The sequence below is a fragment of the Emiliania huxleyi genome (assembly GCF_000372725.1).
Source record: "Emiliania huxleyi CCMP1516 unplaced genomic scaffold EMIHUscaffold_234, whole genome shotgun sequence".
NCBI lineage: Eukaryota > Haptophyta > Isochrysidales > Noelaerhabdaceae > Emiliania > Emiliania huxleyi.
In genome coordinates this window covers 121,175-141,585 of record NW_005200298.1, presented here as the reverse complement: position 1 = coordinate 141,585, position 20,411 = coordinate 121,175, and the positions used below count along the sequence as shown (strand labels likewise).

Genomic DNA, 20,411 nt, shown 5'->3' with positions numbered 1-20,411 from the left:
GAGCGGATCCGTAAAGAAAATCATGCCGCCCAAGTCGTCGACACACATCAGCGCGCCCACCTCAGCGTCGCCTACGTATGAAAACGAGTGGACATCCAATAGACATGACATGCGGGCCCGGGTTCACACTCACAAATGTCGCCTCCAAGGGGGCCACTCGAGCAGGTGGGGCCCCAGGCACAGTTCTCCCCGAGAACCTGTATGACAGCGTGAGCGAAAGCTCGGGACTTTCGCGAGGTGTGCCTCTTGCGGGAAATTCGGGGCGCCTAAAGGGCGGCCAGAGGGGAGAGGGGAAGAGGGAGGGAGGGAGAGGGGAGGAGGGATGGAAGCGTGGACGACTCACCGACTTGAGCATCGTCATTGTCGAGTTGGTGCCTACACAACGACCATGTCGCGCTCTCGCAATCAGCGTTCGAGCATACACGCTGCCACAGGCTAGGCGGCGCCTGTCAGCCGGAAGCGGCGGAGCGTCGCCTGGTGTCTGATGACGAACTCCTTCATCGCGCCTGCAGGCTCCGGAAGATTGTCAGGGTAGAAAGAGGGAGAGGGGAGGAATGCCCCCTCCTCGCGCCCTTCATGTTGTTGTGGCTGATCAGCGCGAGGCAGCGCATCTGCTGTGCCTGCACCAGCGGCCTCTTCAGCAGCGGGGTGTTGTCGAGGCGTTTCGAGGATAACCCCGCCATAAGGGTTTTCACGGATCCCGCCATGAGGTTTTTCATGGATCCCCGGTTCATCGTGTCCCCGCGCTTCAAAGAGCGGTGTCGAAGAGGTGCCTCCTGAGAGAGCGTGGCGTGGCGGCTGGTGGCGCGGCCAGGCCAGCGGCCAGGCCACAGGGGCAATGCGTGATGGGTTGGAGGCGTTGTGGGTTGGAGGCGTTGGATTCAGAGCTCATGTGGAAAGGGCAGGAGGGAGAGCGGCACCTCGGCAGGTTTTGCGTCCTGCTCCGCGATCACATCTGCTAGGCCCTCGCGGCCCTTCAGTAGTGCCGACCGCAGCGAGTCCCATGGCGCAAACTCGGGATTTGCGGAACTGAGCCTCGCCATACTCGGAGCGGCGTTAGGCGGTGGCTTGTCTGTCACCTAAGGTAGGGGTGAGGCTAGCATCTCACGCGCTACTGCGGGAAAGGGGTCCTGTCCCCCGCGTTTAACGTCCAGGGATAGGTAGGAGCCCCGCGGCATTCAAAACACGCAGGGAGCAGTGCGTGTGCGCGCGCACGTAGTCTGCGTGTGGGTGTGTGTCTTACCTTTCCGCCGTGCGACGCGATGACAGCATTCTGCTTCGCCTTGTAGGCTGCGACGGCGGGTGACTCGAGGCTGGTGTAGAAGGAGGGCAGGATCTTCTTACCGTCGTCCGAGCTGACTGCGTCTGCAAAAACATTGATCAGCATGGCCGCGGTGGTAGGGTTCGTGGCATTGACAATGTTGTGCACCTGCACAGTCCAAAGAGAGGCTAGTAGAGACCACAGATGCTGTGCCTGAAGCCCCGAGGCGTGACCTCGCATTCGCGCAAGCAGGGAGTATATTCCGCATCTGAGGTCTCGTGTGCACAAGCGGTTTATTCTGCATCTGAGGTCTCGTGCGCACGTTGATCAGCCGGAGAAGGGCGTCGCAGTCACACGCCGCCCCCGACGCGCCGATCGGATCACGGAAGATGATTGCGGCGCCTACGTATCGTCCGAAACCGAGGGTTATACCACCTGCTCCCGAGGGTGGCAGCGGGGCGCAAAAGAGATAGGAGGGCGCCGACATCGTGCAGCACAACCTGCGTCGCGACCTGCGCGTCGCCGCCGAGATAGTTCTCGTGCACACCGACCTGTGACATGTTATTGAGGAGTTCTCGAGCACGGGGCAGCGATAAGCGAGGCGGAGAGTGGGCAGAGGCAGCACAGTGGAGGGAGGGCGGACACCGCCGCGTCGCCGTTCCGGCCAAGGAGGTGCCGGACGCGCTGGAGGACGGGGATGGTGGTCGTCACGCGGAAGAGTGAGATGGTCGCGGCGTGCTCCTTGATGAACTCGACAAGTGCGTCCTCCGTTGCTGATCCGCACATCAGGACCATGCCGCGGTGAGAGGTGCCTGACGCGGAGGAGGGGTGCGGCGGAGGTGGCAGCAGCCAGCAGCCGGACGTGGGCTGGCAATGAGGATGAGGGGAAGCGGCGGGCAAGGGGGTGGGGGGCGGTGAGGCGGAGCCACCCGAGCCATACTTGATGTTGTAGCCCCGCGGATCGGCCATTGATGCCGTCGCGAAACCCACAAACTAGGTAAATCCTGGCGGGCACTTTACCGTCATCCCCGCGCCTCACGGCACTCATCTCAGCTTGAGCACTTGAGCACTTGATAGGGTCGATTCCGCATGGTACGGGACCCCTCGATCGTCTCGCCCTCCCTCACTGGTGTGTTCATTGGGTGGGGTCATAACAAACACGGTACAGGATCGAGGTAGGTGCACGCTGCCAAAGCAGTGTCGTCCCCCCTCTCCCCGACGGCGATGGCGGTGTGACCGATCGAGCTACAAGAGGAGCTTGTTCAGCAGGATCCGGGGTTTCTCAGCTGGCGAACGCCAACTTCGACACCGGCAGACCGACCGTCCCCGGGTCGACCCTCGGCGGTGAGACCACGTGCTCTGTGTGCTTCACCAACCCGAAATCGCACGTCGCGGCTCCCTGCGGCCACCAGTGCGCGTGCGGCCCCTGCTCCGCCAGGATGGAGTCGTGCCCCATCTGCCGCGCCCCCGTGCTGATGTGGATGCAGCTCCGCGTTGCCTAAGCGCCGCCGCGGAGTGCTGAGTGAGGTGGGGAGAACCAACTCTCGCGGCAATATTAGGAGTAGCAAGTACAGTCACATTCTAGGATCCTAGGAACCTACCTACGTTATTGTTGAGTAGTTTTTACGTCGTCCCCAGTGCGTTTTCTTTACCGAGTAGGGGGAGGGCTCCCAGGGCTTCGAGGTTTTTCACACCACTCTCGGGGGCGCGCAGCGCGCGGCGCGGCGCGCGCAACAGAGGGTGTAGGGGTGGAAGACGGCGAGGAGGGGGCGGCGGCGGCGGCGGCGGCGGCAGCGCGCGCGCGGCGCGCGCGACGGAGGGGCGGAGCAGCGACCGCTGGCGCGGTCGCTGCTCCGTCTGTGTGACAGACGCGCGCTCTGCCGCAGAGCGCGCGCGTCAGGGCAAGGGGCATGCGTGGCGGCGCGGGACGCGCGGCGGCGGCGGCGAGCAGCCGAGCGCTCCGTGAGCGGTGAGGCGGCCGGGCGAGGGCGCGGCGGGTGACGGGTCAAGGGATCAGCCCACACCCGGCGTCGCTCTTTGAGCGACGCCTGTGGTACGCCTGCGCAGGGGCCGCAGGGCGGTCAGTTGTGGGGCGAGGCGGTGCCGGCCGCGGGCCGGGTGCAAGGCGCCGGCCTCGGCGCCGCCTCGGCGCGGCGCACGGGCGCGGCGAGCCTCTGAGCGGGAGCCGAAGGTTTGCTGCGGTAGGTAGGTGGTAGGTAGGTAGGTGGTGGTGGGGTGGCTTGACTTTGCCGCAGAGGCCGTCCCTAGCTGTGAACAGCAAAACGGGTTCTGTTTGTTTCCTTTGGTGCCAAGAATTCTCCTTTTTCACGATGTCAAAATCCCTCGTCGCCTGCTACGGGCTGCCGCGCCCTCAGGGCGGCGCCTCAGTGGATGGCGCGCACCCCGACAACCCGGTCGCCCGCCTACCCGAGGGCCTGTACGACGTGGTCACCGTAATGTCAGCGAGCGGTGCGCTCACCGACGTGGCAAAGCTTGGCGAGGCGGCAAAGCGCGCAAAGGCGGGTGGGAGCGTCGAGGTGCGCGAGGTCGTCTGGGCGTGGCCGAGCGCGGAGGGGCGACCGCCCGCCGCTGTCGCGCCGGCGCTGCAATCGCTCCGCGCGGCGCGGGTCGGTGACATCCGGACGGCAGAGTCGCTGCGGCGCGCCGTCGTCTACGCCGGCCTCTCGCCGAGCGGGACGAGTGTGCGGCCACTCGCCGCGCCCGAGCTGCGCGCGGCGGCGGAGGCCGCGTACCCTGCGCTCGCCTCCCAGGCTGCGGCCGGCGCGGCCGAGGCTCACGACGCGCTCACAGCCCTCGCGGCGGCGCTCGCGCCTCACCTCGCGCTCGGCGTCGTGGTGGCGCAGCGCCCCGCCTACTCGCCCGGCGTCTCCTTCTCGCTGCGCTCGCGTGGCGCCCTCCCGAAGACCGCCCCGCCCGCGGCCCCGCCTTCGGCCACCCCGCCGCCCGCCGCGCCGGCGCCGCCCGCCGCCGGCCCGCCGGCGGCGAGCGGCCCGGACGACTCTGCGCTCAAGGCGTGGTCGGCGGCGGCGGCGTCGGCGGCGGCGGGCGACGCGGGTGCGTACGTTGACGAGGCGCACCTCACCTGATAGTTTACCACTCCTTCCTTAGTGCCATTCATTCATGAATGAATGAATGAATGAATGAATTGTTCATGGCGTGTGCACGAGGCAATTCACTCACTCACTCACTCACTCTCTCACTCACTCACTCTCTCACTCACTCACTCACTCAGTCATTCGCGTCGCGTGTGTGGACGAGGACGCACTGCTCGACGAGGAGGACCTCGCGGCCAAGGTCGTGGCGCAGCCGGCTTGCGACCCGGACGCGGTGCTCACACACACACGGCCGTATTCCGCTGTATTCTCTCCTCCTCTCCGAGAGCGCCACGCGCTGTGCACTGATCAACTCTGCCTGCCTGTCGTGGCGCAGCCGGCTTGCGACCCGGAGCGGTGCGGCTCGGCGCTGGCCCTCTGTTGTCTCTGTCTGTCTCTCTCTCTCACTGGCCCTCTGTTTTCTCCCTCTCTCTCTCCCTCTCCCTCTCCCTCTCCCTCTCCCTCTCCCTCTCCCTTTCCCTATCCCTTTCCCTTTCCCTTTCCCTCCCCCCACTCATGGCGGGACACTTCGAGCGCGGTGTAGGCGGTCAAGCGTCGCGCGTGCAAGAACTGCTCGTGCGGCTTGCGCGAGGAGCTGGAGAGCATCGACGGCGCGCCGACTCAAGAAGCACTGATTGCGTAGAGAGAAACTCCTCACAAGCAGAAGATGGGCCAAACGGAGGTGACCCCCCCCCCCCCCCCTCGGTCTTTGTGCAGGCGCGCCGGTCCAGAGCGGCGCTCCGAAGTCGGCGTGTGGTAACTGCGGCAAGGGGGACGCCTTTCGGTGCGCCACGTGCCCGCACCGGGGCACGCCCGCCTACGAGGAGGGGGAGGTCGTGCGGCTAGACAAGAGCAACCTGGTGGCGGCCGGCGACGCGGCGTCGCTCCTCGCGGGACAAAAGGGCTCACGCCTCGACACGGACGGCGCGGGAGTCGTCGCGCTCGGCGAAGACGATTTGGTGGACGACTTCTGAGTGGCCGGGTCTCATGGGCGGAGCTGGGAATAGATAGGACCGCCGCTTGCGGCGTGGGGTGGAGCGGTTGTGCATCCCCCTCCGGGGGCCCCTCTGCGCCGGGGAGGCGTTGTTGGAGGCTAGGACGCAAGCGTCTGTCGCCCTTTTTCAAACTCGGGGCCCACACTCCGGTCTCCGCTAGAGGGAGCGGACCGTGAGTTGAGGAAATCCGGGGACGCGAGACCCACCTCGCCCCCACAGACGGTCCCGCGCCTCGCCGCTATGACCGCTGCACGGCCCGTACCGTCCGCTGTGCAGCGGTCTTTGTCCGGAGTGAAAAGTCCAACGCGCTCGTCGGTGACGGCGTCCCCGGATTTCGCCGCGCTCGGCGAACCTCGACAGCGCTTTCGGTGGCATGCAGCTCTTTGCGCCTGAAGCCTGGAGAGCAGCTCCTCTGCTGCTCACACACTCTGCACAGTTGACACAGCCTACTGTGCGGCTGCCACAGCTGTGACAGCGATGGGCTCGCCCTCACTGGCCCTCAGTCACTTGTGCTGCGGCTTGTGTGAGCGACACTGCTCGGCGACTGCCGACTGCCGGCACACTGTGAGACCGTGGGTGTGAGGTAAAACCACGCTTCCAGCGCTTGGTCACATCGGCCCCGAGGTCAGATCCATCTACTCTGTTGATGACAAGACTTGTCTACTGGCTGGAGCCGAGCAGGAGGGCCCAGCGCACAACCCCTGGTCAACTCAGGGTCCACACCCGTACGCTCCGGTGTGTCGCTCCAGCGTGTTCGAGATCCGGTGGAAATCCCTCGACTGCTCACTGCCCCGGCGCCCACGTCTCGATCTTCTTGGGCAGCAGCTGGTTGGAAAGCTCCTCCCCGTGGCCTACGCAGCCGCTTTCGCCCATGCCCCAGGCGAAGGTGGCGCCGTCGGCGGTGAGGGCGATGCTGTGCACAACTCCCGCCGACACAGCGGCCACGCGCTGGCCAGTCAAGGAATCGATCTTCTTGGGCAGCAGCTGGCGCTGCTCGTCGCCGTGGCCTAGCAGGCCGTGTCCTCCATAGCCCCAGCTCCAGACGGCGCCATCGACGGTGATGGCGATGCTGTGGCCATCTCCAGCCGAGACAGCGACGGCGCACTGACCGGCAAAAGCCTCGACCTTCTTGGGCAGCAGCTGCTCCTGCTGGTCGCCGTGGCCCAGCTTGCCAAAGCCTCCCAAACCCCAGCTCCAGACGGCGCCGTCAGCGGCGAGGGCGAGGCTGTGGCGGGATCCTGCCGAGACAGCGACGACGCGCTGGCCGGCAAAGGCCTCGACCTTCTTCGGCAGCAGCTGCTGCTGCTCGTCGCCGTGGCCCAACCGGCCAAGGGCTCCATGGCCCCAGCTCCAGAGGCTGCCGTCGGCGGTGAGGGCGAGGCTGTGGTGATCTCCCGCCGACACAGCGACGACGCGCTGGTCAGCAAAGGCCTCGATCTTCTTGGGCTGCCGCTGGTTCCGCCCGTCGCCGTGGCCCAGCCGGCCTCGCCCTCCATCGCCCCAGCTCCAGACACTGCCGTCGGCGGCGAGGGCGAAACTGTGCTCGTATCCAGCCGACACAGCGACGACGTGCTGGCCAGCGAAGGCCTCGATCTTCTTCGGCTCCAGCTGGTTCTGCCCGTCGCCGTGGCCCAACTGGCCGTGGGCTCCATAGCCCCAGCTCCAGACAGCTCCGTCGGTGGTGATAGCGAGGCTGTGCGCGGTTCCAGCCGACACGCTCACGGCGCGCTCGCCACCCAGCATCGAAGGGAGGCGGGTCGGCGTGTTAAGCTGCGTCACGCCCTCGCCGTGACCGAGCAGCCCTGGGCAGTAACCACCCAACGCCGAGCCGCACGACGAGAGCCGCCCCTCGCCGTCGATGAAGACGCTGTGCTGCCAGCCTCCCGCCACCCTCACCGGCGGGTTGGACTCGCGCAGCAGCGCCGCGAAGCACAGCCACCGCACGGTGCAGCCCTCGCCCTCTGGCTGCGCCGGCAGCTCGTAGCCGCGCTCTTGCGCCCACAAGCGGATGCCCTCGACCGCGAGTGAGGCGTGGAAGAGCAGCGAGACGGCCGCGACGCGAGCGATGTCGGCGGGATCGCAGCGAGAGACGACGCGCACGAGGAGGTCGGTGGGGAGGTCGAGGAGGCGGGCGGGCGGCGGCGTGACGGGTGCGGCGGGGGCGCTGGGGACAGGCCACCGTTTTGTTTATTCTCGCTTGTTTTCTTTTTTTCTCTTTCTCCAAGTGGGAGACGTGTCCCCGTGGCGGCCGTGCACACACACATGCTCTCAGACTCTGACGCAGGAACCTAACTTTTTGACGAAAACGCCCGCGCGCGCGGGATCGGACCGCGGCTGCACGACGAGTGAAGCAGCGACGACGTCCAGGCGGAGGATCATGTGGATAGAAGGCTCTGCCGAGCGGTGATACTGCGCCGGCGCTGGCGAGCAAACAACACAACTTGTCACCTAACAGGGAGAGATAAAAAGGAAATTTAGCCCGCTCTCGCCCTTACCGAGAGAGAGAGAGAGCTCTCTCTCTCTCTCTCTCTCTCTCTCTCTCGCCCTTACCCTTGGGGACCCGGCCCTGAACACGGCTGGGACGCCCAGGGACGACGGCAAGAAACCCAAGGCCGACTCTCGCCTCACACACAAAAAGCGCGGACTACCATCATGATCGCCCCGGTGGCCGTGGCCCTTCTGGCCCCGCCAGAGGATCCTCGCCACCTCTCCGGCGCTCTTGCGAGCGCGGCCCACACGCTGCCCGGCGCGCCCTCGCAGATCGCGTCCCAGTCCATGACTGGGAAGCTCCCCACTCCTGTGTGGCACGGGCTGCCCGAGGTCTCGCCAGCCAGCCTGCGTGTCGACCATGCCGCTAGTCTGGAGCGGCTCATCCTCAGCGGGTTGCGGTCCCCCGGGTACGCCTGCCACACCCGGCCTCGCTCTCCGCGCTCGGGAACCTGGTAGAACACCCTCGTTCCCCTCTGATCATGGAGCCCTCCGCTGTATTCCTCCACCAGCTGCTGCAGGTCCCTCGGCTGCGTGGCGAGGTACGCATTGGCGATGGTGTCCGCATAGTGATTGCCGTACACCCCCCGGTGCGCTCGGACCCACATGAATTCTACTCGCTCCACGGCGCGGTCGTTGCAGAGTTCAACAATCCGCTCGAGCAGCTGCCGCCGGTGCATTGTTCGCAGAGCCCGCAATGACCGCGCCCTTCTCGCCGCCTCTATCATGACGAGGGTACTGCTGGAGTCCACCAGAACAAGAGCCCTTACCTTGGCATCCCGCCTGCGGGCGCGGCGCACCGTCCTGGCCAGGTACGCATACACCGCCGTGGTCTCCGCGTCCTGCACTGTGGCACCCGACGGAAGCGCGCCCCCGTGAACATCCGCCCCACGGAGGCCCGTCCCTGTCGCGTATATCCCAAACGCAACTCGGGCAGGCTCCTCCCTTGTTGCCGGCTGCAGACTCCCGTCGGTGAAGGCCACGTCGGTGTACCGGATCCTCGCGTGCCTTTGCAGGGCAAGGTCCATCATGTAGGCCGTGGTGTCGGATCGCATCCCCCTCGCCTCCCCCCACTTCATGCGAATGGGGGGAGGGGGACCAGGTCCTCGGGCGGCGGCCGCGTGGCAATCCCCTCGCACTCCGCCGCCCATTCGTAGAGGCCCGCGAGCGTCCCCGCGTCCCCGCCCTCGCCGACCCCGGTCAGGGGCGGGATCCGGTACACCGGCATTCGCAGGATGTCCCGTCCGACAGGGTTTTCTTGCAATCAGTGCAGTGCGCGCCAGTCCCGTGCCCAGTGTTGTGCGACGGAGTTTTGTTGTAAAATTCTTGCAATCCTCTTGAGCACTTGAGCACTTGATAGGGTCGATTCCGCATGGTACGGGACCCCTAGGAATAGCCACCAGAGATCCGATTTTGGCCCCCAAAGTTGTGAAATCGTGGCTGAAAGTCCAATATCTTGGAGAATCTGACCAGTCTCAAGGCTCATATAGCTCCAAAGGATGATTTCCCCCTCGAAAATGCTCGAAATGAGGCGTAAAATCAAGGGCCCGGAGGGTCTGACCACGAGTCTCTGGGGGGGTCCTCGGCCACGACCCCCCCCCTAGCATGTGGTGAAGGTGCTGGGGGGGGCGGGACCCCCCCCTAGCATGTGGTGAAGCCTCTGGGGGGGGTCGGACCCCCCCCCTAGCATGTGGTGTGAGCAGAAGGGCGCCCCCCTGAAGCGATGTCCGCCCGCCTGCTCCTGCGCACGCGGGTGTTCTTCTCAATGAGCAGCTTGGCATTCACGGCCTTCTGCAGCCAAGGCTCCATCGCGGAGGTCGGCTCGGGTGCCCGCCGCAGCCGTTTCATCTCGCCAACCAGCTCTAACCCGGGGTGCGCTGCACTTTAACCCGGCCCTAACCCACCCCTAACTAACCTGGCGCAGACCCATGCTGACGTATGCCCCCCAGCCGCACGGGTTAGTGCCGGGTTAGTGCCGGGTTATGGTAACCCATTCTGTGTGAGTGAGTGTCACACACACACACACACACACACACACACACACACACACACTAACCCATTCTGACCCCTGCTGACCCGTGCCGGGTTAGTGAGCACTAACCCGCGCTTACCGGCCGGGGCGAGCACAGACCTCGACGTGCGCGCGCGATGGCCACGATCTCTGAGACAGGGGCTGCGGCGTTACGCACCGTCCTCGATCACCACGAAGCGGAGGGGGTCATCGCTCTACGGCGTGAGTTGCAGGAGCTGCGCCAGGTTCGCCAAGATGCTGCCGAAGCTTGCCCAGCGCTCTTTGCGAGCGTGGGGGACTTGTTCACGCATCGGCGCCACGACAACATGGGCGACGAGATGGAGGAAGAGGTGTTCGTATACCAGGGGCGCACGCTTGGCAGTGGCAAGGCGCCAGCTGTGACACCCGCCGGACGGCTGATCTTCAAGTGGGTTGCGGGTTCCTGGGGCATCGAAGAAGGCTATGGCGCGATCAACCGTGGGGTGCGCGACGTGATCGACGCTTGGCCGCAGCGCGACTACCGGGTGTACGACGACGAGGGTCGCTTCGAGCCCGGTGTCTTTTGTTTGCCGCCCTCGATGTGCTACTGCTTTCGTGCGTTCGAGGAGCCCGACGACGACGACGACGACGAGGCGGACTACGAGGAGGAGGAGGAGGCAACCGACCTCAGCCGCCGCTGTGTGGAGGCATGCTACCACGCCGCATTCTGTGGGCGAGGGCCGCCGGGAAGCACACACTGGTCGCCCGACGCGAGCGACCTTAACTTCCAAGGAGTGCTCGACTACCTCTCCTCGTCTCCTCCGATCGACTACATCCTCCCGCCCGAGCACTCCCAAGGCGTCCACTCGATGCTCTCGGGTGTGCACTACTCGCCGCTGCTCAAGGCGGCAGTGGCGGCGGAATGGGACAACCTCGAGAGCCGTAAAGACGTGGCGAAGCGTGCGATCTTCGAGATGGTGCTTCTCGCAGGCGCAGCCTTTGACGGGCCGGTTGGCGACACCATCCGCACGTTCGCCGGGACAGCCATGACCGAGGCTGGTGGCGGCGTCCAATACATGGGCGAATACGCGTGCTCCGTCCTTGACAAGTGCACCGCCCTGCCGGCGGCACGGCGTACGCGCTGGCCCGAAGTGCTCGGCGAGATCAGTGCGGCTGCGGCCGGAGCCGAGCAGTACGCTGTGGTCCGCCGCCGCTTCCTCGAAATCTGCTGCGAGGGCAAGGTGGACGAAGCCACGCTCGAAGGACTGCACTCGTACTAAGTATATGCGCTTGTGGCGCGGACGCCACTCGCCGGACCGTAGTTTTGTGCGAACGGGCTCGCCCTGCGCAGGGCGCCTCGGGGGAACGAACGTTGCGTGCCTGGGGGATATGGAGACTACACTGTCTCAGTCTGTAGTAAGTCATCAAAATGGAGCGCACAGCCACTAGCACAGGTACGACACGCTACACCACGGTGGAGCGCCCGCCCAGGCCCCAGCTATAGGTAAAAATAAAAAAGAATTTTACAACTAAGCTCCCTCGCACGACACGACTGAGCACGGGACTGGCACGCACTGGCACTATTGCAATAACACAGGTACACTACGGGAGCCGCCAAAAGCGACTCCCGCGAGGGAGTAAAAAGAAATTGCGCACGCCAACTCGCGCCCTCACACCATCTCATCCGTCGCTCGTTTCGTCGAGTCGGCAGCGTGGGGCCGCCACGGCGCGCCATCGCGAAAGGGCCGGAAGATCGAGATGGCGCCAAAGACGGGAAGGGCTGACGGGGCCAGCGAGTCGCGGAAGGCCGTCAGTGAATCGTCGAGGCTCGGCTCGTCCTGCTCTCGATCCTCCTGCTGCGCGTGCGAGTGGCGAGCGTGCCCGGGCGAGCGGTCTGCCCGACCCGGACTGTCTGCCGGCAGGGCGCAGCTGTAGGCCCTCCCTCGCGTTGCGGGCGAACCCGGCAGGCGCATGCCGGACGGCTGTCGCCTCGTGTGCGTCCCAACCTCGAGAAGGGCAAGTCGGCCTCGCCTCGACACCTCCTCCAGCCTATTGATTGATGAATGAACTAATCAAGAGGAGAGCGAGTCGGCCTCGCGTCGACACTTCGTCCAGCCTCGATTTCGTCAGGAAGGCGCTCAGCGTCTGGAAGATCTTGTCCGCCTGTTCACAGCTGATCCCGATCCAGAGACGCTGCTCACAACCTCCCTCAAGGCAAGCAGCGTCGAGACGCTTGACCGCCTTGCCGCTATTGTAACCCGCCCGGTGGACCAGCGCAAGCAGAACCGCGACGAAAAGCGAGAGCGGCACGGCCCACGTGTGCATCACGTCGTGCTTGATCTGGCTGATGGCGTTGTCCTGTGACGCGTCATGAGTAGGAGCGTGTGAGGTGGGCGTGTGCGCAGGTGTACAGAGAGCAGGGCCGGTGTCTCTGCCGCATGCTTGACGTGATCACACTACAGGTGGGAGGCGGGTGGCATTGCTCCTTGTGCTCGACAATCTCCCAGTCAATGAAGTCCTGGAATGCCCGGTTCGAGGTTAGTTCGATGAGCGTCTCCTTGAGCAGAGGACGGTACGCGATGTGGAAGGCCATCCCGATCTCGTCCTGCGCACGGAGGGAGGGAGGGAGGGCAACAGGCAGCAGATAGTTCGCGTCTCGACTCGAGCTGTGGATGCGTTTGGCAAAGAAGGCAGGCGACAGTCACGGGGAGGATGCGACGGGTGTCGAGGAGTGCAGTCCGGCCGAGTGAGAGGGCGGGTGAGGCCGAGGGCGGGGTTGGCACAGCGCCTGCACAGCCTCGGTGGCAGCGGTTTCCGCCGCCTCTGTTGACTCGACGAGGATTGTGGTCGGGTTCTCGGCTGGGTGGTTCGAGGCGAGAACTTTGGAGGTCAGGGCTTCGACGTCGAACTGAAGAGTACTGCCCGCCGACTGTAGCGCCCGATTGAGGTCCAGCACGTGCGCACGCACCACATCAGTGCCGTCTATCAAGCTCTGGCCGATATCGTCTCCGCCGCCGCCCATGCTGTCGCCGAGTTCTGCTGCTGTCGTGTACAGAGGAACGGCGGCGGCGAGTACAACCGCGAACGACAAACGATGGTTGGTCAGCATGGGTGGCTTGATGCTCTACAGCCTCGACACCTCGCTGACGATTTTTTCTAAATGCTGAAGTGAGGGGCGTGCTAGCGACGGCGGCGGGTGTGCGGTAGCAGAGGCGGGAACTAAAGTAAAAGCGGCTGAAGCACTGCCACTGCCGCGGCGGCGGGCGAGGGCGACACGGGCGGCGTGGGCGGCGTGGGCGGCGAGGGCGGCGGCGGCGGCGGCGGCGGCTGCGGCGAGGCGGCGGGCGAGGGCGGTGTGGGCGGAGAGAACGGGCCTTTGTGCGGCGGGTGATGGAGAGCGGCGGGAGCGGCGGCCGCGCCCCTCGCGACCCGCTCGCCACCGAGTACTTGGTGGCGCCGCATCCGAGAGAGAGAGATTTTTAGCAATACCAAACAACTCGAACACTCACACGTCATTTGGGGCCTGGAGCCCTGTTCACGTTTGTTTTGTCGCATCCGCGAGCTCGAGTTTAAGGTCAAGGACGCCGAGGACGACAGAAAGTCGGAGAAGGAGATCTCGATTCGGCGGCAGGTCGAGGCGCCCGAGTACTGTCGCAAGGCCGCGATGTCGGCCGAGGACGCCCACATTCATCATTCTCCTCGAGGTGGCGTCTCGCTGCGCGAAGAGGATCCACCAGGCCGTGCAGATGGCGGAGACGGCCTTCAGCCGCGACGCGTGGGAGGAGGACCGCACGATCAAGAGCGACTGGCTTGACGCCCTGCCAGACGTGTCGCACTTTAGGTTCCTCTGGGCCCCCTCCGCCCTGAGGTATTGGTCGGGGATGGAGGAGGTAGAGGAGACCTACACTGCCCTGAGGGAGAGGCTGGCTGCTGCGCTGGATAAGCCGTTCACTCGCGTGGATCTTCGCTCCCTTCTGCCGGATTGGGAGTGGCAAGACCCCGAAACCGGGTCGTGGGACGGTGTCCCGCCGGGGTCCGGGGAGCGCGTTTGAATGGCCACTGTGGACCCTGAGGTGGCTTGTGTGTACTTGTTACGTGAAAACCCGCTGGGTCCCGGACGCCAGCACACACGGCTAGATTTCATGGCGGGCCGCCTAGGCCCTGGGGTCGGAGTCAGAATCGGTTGGGTGGCCGCGCAGGGCGCGGGCTTCGCTTTCGGGGGCGGTCAGGGAGGGGTCGGGGCGCTGCAGGGGAGCGCGAGGCGGTGCGGGCCTCCTGGGCCACCCGAGAGGCTTCAGCATCTGGGTGCGGCGGCGGCGGGAGGGCGGGCCGGTTGCGGCCGGTAGGAGCTGGGAGGCATTCGCCTCGCGCGGTGGCGGTGGCAGCCGCGCGAGAGAAGGGCCGGCGGGGAGCTCGGAGGCGGTGGCCTCTGAGACAGGGCGATGGCGTTGGCGGAAATGCGAGAGCGTGTGGGCAATGATCCCCTCCCAGTGGCCAGGGTCCCCTCGAGCAGGCCGCTCGCGGCGCGGCTGTGGCCGGCGGGGCTGAGACGCGAGTTTGTCGAGGGACTGCTCGAGGGCACGGTTGGCGGCTTCCTCTGCACATGCTCGCCAGCGCTCCAGTCGTAGTGACCTCGGGGGTCGGCGGGGGCGCGGCGCATGGTGCCGCTCGCAGCAGCGAGGGCAGGCTGGGGCCAGGTGAGAGTCGGACGATGCAGCGGCCTCCGGCTGCTTTTGGTGAGCGTACTGGCGATGTCTCGCACAGCGCTGTCGGCGGGGGTGGTAAGGTCGACGTCGATGCGTGCATGTAGGCAAGAGGGGCAGAAGCGCGATGAGGACAGATCCTCTGGGTTGGCGGTCGTGGCAGGGGCGCCAGGGAGAGCCGCCCCGGGAGGCCTGCCTGGAGGCCTGCAAGAGGCGAGCTTGAGAGCAGCAGAGGCGGTGGCCACGCCGCTCGCAGCCGAGAGCTGCTGGAGGCAGGCGCCAGCAGGCGGTGCCAAGTCGTTGGAGGGAGGGGGGAGGATAGGGTGGGCTGGCGGTGGCGCAGTTGGGAGGGCGGCGGAGGCGAGCGGGTGCAGCAGGAGCAGCACCGTGAGGAACTTTCTCGGAAAGGGCACTCCGGACGGGGCCATGGCGGGCGGGCCGTGGCGGGCGGGCCTGGAGGGAGGCGTCACACCCAAGCAGCCAGGTGGGTTGCGAGGGTGCATGCTCCGCCGCGCGCCTCGGGCGCGCGGCGCAGCGGCAGATCTGCCTGTTCCATCATGGAAAGCAGCGTCGCTGCTTGGCACAATGGAAAGAGCAGTTGGTCCGTCGTCGGCCGTGCCGGCGACCGTGGCCGGCGCAGTGGCGCCGGAGCGTGGACCGGGTGGCGCAGTCGCGCCAGCCGAGCCCTGGCCCGCAGGCTGGGGCTCGGGCTGCCAGTCAGCGGTGCTGGTGGCAAAAGCGCTGCTTGGCACAAAGCAGCCCGCGCAAGCGAGCAAACTTCGTACCACTTGGACAGACGGGTCGGGCGGGTCCATGTCCTCCATGCTGCGGCGTCGGGTGGGCTTTAGCGCAATCCTCTGGGCGCAGGTACGTCGACGGCTCGCTGGCGAGTGGACAAGGGCGGAGGCCTTGTCCACTCGCCAGCTTGTGAGCACCATGTGTGTTGACTCCCTAGCTAGTGTTGTTGTTTAGATACAGCCCCTGGCACGGTTGAAACAGGCTCAGGCGCGTCTTCCGTCTAACGGACGTCAGTGTACCGTCTACCGATGTACACCTTTTTGTCACACTCAGGGCCCGTTTTGCATGACCTGGAGGCGTTCCGCCGCTAGGGCAGAAGCGAAGGTTTTTTATTTTATTTTTGTGCATTCTTTCAGCCACCCCCCGTTTCCCGCGAAGTTTCGTTGCGGGCCGCCGTGCAAATCGCATCGGGTGAGCTCATGGTCGCCACAGTGGCCGCTCGCGCCTCGTGGGACAGCCGCGAGTTTGCAAGTCGCATCTCATGGGACAGCCGCCAGTGGCTCCGCTGGGAGCGATTGCTCTACGCCTCGATGCAACGGCCAGCTCTTGGGATCGCGCTGCTGGCGGCGCTCCTGCCGTGTACCCTCGTGGCACTTCCGGTGATGCCTCTCCTCTCGCTCGCACTACTCCGGGCCACCCCCACTCCGCGGGGACGACACGACGTCGGAATCGCCGACGTGGAACAGCGGCTCCTCTCGCTGCCCGGTCCGGCTCCGCTCGCACGGCTGCGCGTCTTCTACCCGAGCAAGGCCGAACGTGAGCGGCCACGGGCAAGCTGGCTGCCAGACGGCCCCGCCCGCGGCCGCTACGCCACACAACACGGCTTTGCGTTGCCCTTGCCGCGCTGGGCGACCCGCTTCCTCGCGCCTTTCCTCACCTCGTTCTTGCGTCTTGCGAGGTGCCCGCCCACTAGTGGCCCATGATTTTTGCCGGCGGGGACACAAGTCACAAGAGCCGAGTCATAAGAGCCGAGCGAGGTCCAACCTGATTTTTGCTCCAGGCTGCCGCGCCGTGTTTCGCGTTTGGCCCCCCCCGCCGCCCCAGCAGAGGCGGCGGCCGCCGCCGGCTGGCCGCTGGCCGTCTTCTCGCACGGGCTCTGGGGTTGCTCCGCCTCGTACTCGGGCCTCTGCGCGGAGCTGGCGTCGCACGGCGCTGTGGTGCGCCGCGATCTGTGCCGGCCCTGCCACTAGCCAGCATTTGCGTAATTCCGGGGACATCATGTCCCACCACGACCCGACGAGCAAAAAGACACCGCGCGGCAGGTATGCACATGCTCGACATACCCCCCCCCCCCCGTTGCTGCAGGTGATTGCGCTCGAGCACGGCGACGGTTCGGCGGTCTATACCGAGGAGTAGACTTCACCGCGGATCGGCATCTAGACGCATCTATCCACACACCTCACCGCGGTCGTCCGAGGAATAGACGTCAGATGGCGAGGCGCGCGTGTACGGCAGCGTGGACGGCGACGACGCGCGGGCGCGGCAGCAGCGGCGGCGCGTCGCGGAGGCGCGAGCCGTGATAGACTCGATTGACGAGATCGCGCGCCAGCTTCCTGCCGGTGTCGCGGTGGACAAGAGCAGGCTCAGCCTCATCGGCCACTCCTTCGGAGGGAGCAGCGTGCTGCGCACTGCGGCAGACATCGCGAGCGGGCGCCCCCGGGTCTCGGCGGGCTTGGTGCGCGCCGTCGTGGCTTGCGACCCGTGGATCAGCGGGTACGACGAGACGGCGGACGGCGTCGCGCCCGTGCCCACCCTCGCCCTTCTAACCCCGTCGATGATGTATCCCGGCAACGAGAGGAAGGTCGGAGGCGTGATGCGCCGGCTCGCGCAGAGCAGCGCCACGGCCCTGTACGCCGAAGTTCGGGACACGCGCCACCAGGAGATATCCGACTTCCCGTGCATCAACCACAGCCCGCTCCGCTTCTTCTGCATGGCGGGCGCGCGGCCGCCCGCCGAGGCGCACGCGCTGCAGACCAGCCTCGTTGCAGGCTTCCTCGCGCTGGCGGGCGCGCTCGACGCCCCAGCCGGATCAGAGCTCGCGGCGCAGCGCGAGGTGGCGCGCGGACTATTTCTCGCTGCGGAGGAGCCGCCGCCGGAAGAATCGGATTACATTGTACATGGTGCGTCGCTGGGTGCGGCGGCGCCGCCGGTGCCAGCTTCGCCCATGGCGCTATCAGCGCCGGGCGGCTTGGCTGCGTGATCGACTCTCCTGCGCCCCCGCCCCCGCTTGATTGTTAGTGTTACATCCGCCGTTTTGTAAAGCGTGTATAACGTATATGTCCCGGTGTGTCGGTCCGTGTGTGGCTCCGTGACCGTGATCCGTGTCCGTGTGCGTGCGAAGAGAATGTGCATATGTGCCACACGATATGCACATCCGACGCTTTTCGCGTGTGCTCCTCTGGGCCGGCCCGGGGGCCCCAGAGGGTGTCCATGCGGGGGGGCGATGGGGTCCCAGGCCCGCCGCAGGCGCCGATTTTTTCGGTTTTTTTTGCGATTTTTTACTTGTTTTCATGGGAATTCGGCGTACTTGCGGCCATGCTATCACGCCTTGCGACGACATCCTTTCGGCGCTGCTGACCGTGCCATGCTGCACAATTGATCACCTGCATAGCTCGCGGCCTTAGTATCAAGCATTCAGTGACGACCTGATCGTACGGCCAGTTTAGGAAGGTGTCCTTCCATCGTGTGCACGCTTGGCGCAATGCACGTCGCCTCGGATTGGCTGCTGGCACTCTCGAGGCTATGCCTACACAGCCTCGCGCGCATGGGCAGTCATGAGGGACCACGCACCTTCTCAGGACAGCGCCGGTGCTTCTCTCTTGGACCGGCAAACTTGGCGGTCTCGTGTCACCAATGTGGGACCAGTGCGGCATCGCGCCATCGACAGCTCTGAACTGCGCCTCACCACTGAACGGGAAGGCCGCCAAGTGGGCCAGCACAGGTCGCACATTGTGGCAGCAGCCAGCAGTGCATGTCTGATAGCTAGAGCAGCAGCGTCAGGGTCGCAGGGTCGGATCGTGTCAAGCCTCTCGCCCGGCCAGCCGCGTGCAGACGTCGGCCTGTCTGCTGTCTGGAGTGATCTGTCGGCGGTCAGTACGACCGATCAGGTCGGAGTTTCCTGATGGTTGGAGGGTCTATCTGTATGTACTCCTCGAGATCTCTCCAAATCTGCCCTCTGTTAGACCTTAGATCGGGAAGTCGGTGCTAGTGGAGACTAGTGGAGCCGGGGGGCCCCGTTTCCGCACTGCGGCGCGGCGCACGGTGCCTCCGGGGGCCCCCGCGCCCCCCCAGAGGTGTGCTCTCTCGTGCATATGACATACAACTGTGTTTAACACTCTCACTCTCATGGGACCACTGCAATACACAGAATACATCGGTCTCTCTCTCTCTCTCTCTCGTGGCAAATAGATAACGCAACGAACGAACAAATGCGCTCACTCCCTGGCATGGTGCGTGAGTGTCTCTGTGTGAGTCAGCTGTCCGGGCGCGCGCTTGCGCGCCCTCCTTTCATGCCCTCCCGCAGCCTTTTGGCAGCGGCGGCCGTGCCCCAGCCGCCGGCGCCCGTGCTCATGGATACGCCCAGTGGACAGTGCAGCGCTGCGGTAGCGGCGGTGGTGTGCCCGTGCTCCGCCCGCCTCATCGCGACCCCCCCCCCCCCCCTTTCGTGGGCCTCCGTCCCCCGCCCCGCATGCGGCCCCGCGTGATCACACGCCCGGGACGAACTGCGCGTTCACGTAGATGAAGACTGTGCACCGCTCGCGGCCCGTCGTGACGAAGCGCATCTTGGCGACCGGCTGCACCTTGGAGAGGCCGTGCCGCCACCAGGTCCGGGGCCCCTGGGAGGACAAGCGGACACGGCCGTCGGAACTCTTAGATGTGGCCGAGAGGTGGCCGAGAGGTGGCCGAGAGGTGGCCGAGAGGTGGCCGAGAGGTGGCCGAGAGGTGGCCGAGAGGTGGCCGAGGTGCCTTCGACGAGACAAACACGAAGAAGTGCGAGCGCTGCAGCAGCCGCGCGAGCGCGGCGAGCGTGTACTGCGAGAAGACGCGGTCGAAGGCATAGATGTGCCTGTGCAGGGCGGGGGGGCTGTGGCGCGGCGCAGAGCACGCGGCGAGGCGGCGCGGCGGGCGTGGGCTGTGCGTGTAGCGCAGCACGGCCTCGCGCGTCGCGTCCGCGCAGCAGAAGGAGACGCCGCGCAGCAGGTCGTCGTCGAGTGCCTGTCGACAGCTGGCTGTGTTGGTCGGCCGGGCGGGAGGTCTGTCTTCTCGCGGCAGGGCGTCGTCGAGTGCCTTGCGGTCAAGCTCGCCGTACAGCCCCTGCAGAGTCAGGGTCGGCATCTCAGCATGGGCACTCTCGGCCGATCTCGGCCGATCTCGGCCGATCTCGGGCGATCTCGGGGTGAAGCTCGCCTGCAGAGTCAGGTTCGAGATCTCGACGCGGCTGCGCACGCACTCGAGCCCGTGCGCCGCGCGGCAGCGCGAGAGGAGCTTGGCGTGCACGACGACCTTGCCGTAGCCGGAGCCAATGTCGAGCAGCGTCGCGTCGGCGTCGAGGTTCCAGCCGCCCCCCCACCCCTCCATCGCGGGCACGCACTCTGTCAGCCGCATCAGCAGCCGGACCAGCCGTTCGCACGTGCCGAGCGTCGCCTCGCCGTACCCCTCCGAAGTGACGGTGGTCAGGTCGCCTCTGCCCGGCAGCACCGCGCCCTCGCCACACAGGCTGTCCACCGACTCGCGCCTAGAAGGCTCCTAGAAGCTTCCTAGAAGGCTCCGAGAAGGCTCCTCGAGGCCCTCCACCGGCTCGCGCCGGCCGAGCGCGTCGTCGCCCACAGAGCCCGCGCCCTCTCCCGGCGGCGGCGCGGCGGCGGCGGCGCCGGTGGGCGTGTCGGTGGGCCGGGGCGAGCCAGCGCCGTGCGCCGCCGAGGCGAAGGAGTTGCGGCGCGAGGCGTGGAGGGTGGCGTCCTACCGGCGACTCGAGCGCTGAAGCGACGCGGGGCTGACGAGGGGCCGTGGCGGCGAGGCGCGGAGGGGGCGGCGTCCTTGGAGCAGAGCCGCCAGCCGTTCCAG

General features: G+C 66.1%; 7 protein-coding genes across 7 annotated transcripts in view; 4 read left to right on the top strand and 3 right to left on the bottom strand.

The window, feature by feature from the left end:
* Positions 1-881: 881 nt before the first annotated feature.
* EMIHUDRAFT_114914 (hypothetical protein) lies at positions 882-2,056 on the bottom strand (the record flags this gene model as incomplete). The annotated part of the gene is made up of 5 exons (XM_005779230.1): positions 882-1,079; positions 1,244-1,429; positions 1,584-1,663; positions 1,809-1,812; positions 1,907-2,056. The coding sequence occupies 5 exons, from the start codon at positions 2,054-2,056 to the stop codon at positions 882-884; spliced, it is 618 nt and encodes a 205-aa protein (XP_005779287.1).
* A 294-nt stretch (positions 2,057-2,350) lies between these two features.
* On the top strand, positions 2,351-2,763 carry EMIHUDRAFT_236410 (hypothetical protein; the record flags this gene model as incomplete). The annotated part of the gene is made up of 2 exons (XM_005779229.1): positions 2,351-2,390; positions 2,531-2,763. The coding sequence occupies 2 exons, from the start codon at positions 2,351-2,353 to the stop codon at positions 2,761-2,763; spliced, it is 273 nt and encodes a 90-aa protein (XP_005779286.1).
* Positions 2,764-3,591: 828 nt separating this feature from the next.
* On the top strand, positions 3,592-5,348 carry EMIHUDRAFT_236409 (hypothetical protein; the record flags this gene model as incomplete). The annotated part of the gene is made up of 4 exons (XM_005779228.1): positions 3,592-4,116; positions 4,541-4,609; positions 4,712-4,763; positions 5,092-5,348. The coding sequence occupies 4 exons, from the start codon at positions 3,592-3,594 to the stop codon at positions 5,346-5,348; spliced, it is 903 nt and encodes a 300-aa protein (XP_005779285.1).
* Positions 5,349-10,004: 4,656 nt separating this feature from the next.
* EMIHUDRAFT_236407 (hypothetical protein) lies at positions 10,005-11,126 on the top strand (the record flags this gene model as incomplete). Its single annotated transcript, XM_005779227.1, has 2 exons — positions 10,005-10,461; positions 10,585-11,126. 2 exons carry the CDS (start codon positions 10,005-10,007, stop codon positions 11,124-11,126), a joined length of 999 nt encoding a protein of 332 aa, XP_005779284.1.
* A 4,751-nt stretch (positions 11,127-15,877) lies between these two features.
* On the top strand, positions 15,878-17,547 carry EMIHUDRAFT_114911 (hypothetical protein; the record flags this gene model as incomplete). Its single annotated transcript, XM_005779226.1, has 4 exons — positions 15,878-16,103; positions 16,392-16,504; positions 16,653-16,685; positions 16,771-17,547. 4 exons carry the CDS (start codon positions 15,878-15,880, stop codon positions 17,545-17,547), a joined length of 1,149 nt encoding a protein of 382 aa, XP_005779283.1.
* A 1,095-nt stretch (positions 17,548-18,642) lies between these two features.
* EMIHUDRAFT_366853 (hypothetical protein) lies at positions 18,643-19,002 on the bottom strand. The gene has a single exon (XM_005779225.1). The coding sequence runs from the start codon at positions 18,985-18,987 to the stop codon at positions 18,820-18,822; it is 168 nt and encodes a 55-aa protein (XP_005779282.1). The 5' UTR covers positions 18,988-19,002; the 3' UTR covers positions 18,643-18,819.
* A 49-nt stretch (positions 19,003-19,051) lies between these two features.
* Positions 19,052-20,411, bottom strand: part of EMIHUDRAFT_468947 (hypothetical protein) — a gene marked incomplete at both ends in the record, with an annotated part of 3,767 nt that continues 2,407 nt past the window's right edge. Inside the window, 4 exons of the mRNA XM_005779224.1 lie at positions 19,052-19,147; positions 19,500-19,562; positions 19,794-20,093; positions 20,142-20,306. Coding sequence (XP_005779281.1) covers positions 19,052-19,147; positions 19,500-19,562; positions 19,794-20,093; positions 20,142-20,306 — 624 coding nt within the window. The remainder of the gene's footprint in view (positions 19,148-19,499; positions 19,563-19,793; positions 20,094-20,141; positions 20,307-20,411) is intronic.

Bases quoted from the DNA above. Each gene is read 5' to 3' on its own strand.
- EMIHUDRAFT_366853 (XM_005779225.1), bottom strand. From the start codon at position 18,987: ATGAGGCGGGCGGAGCACGGGCACACCACCGCCGCTACCGCAGCGCTG.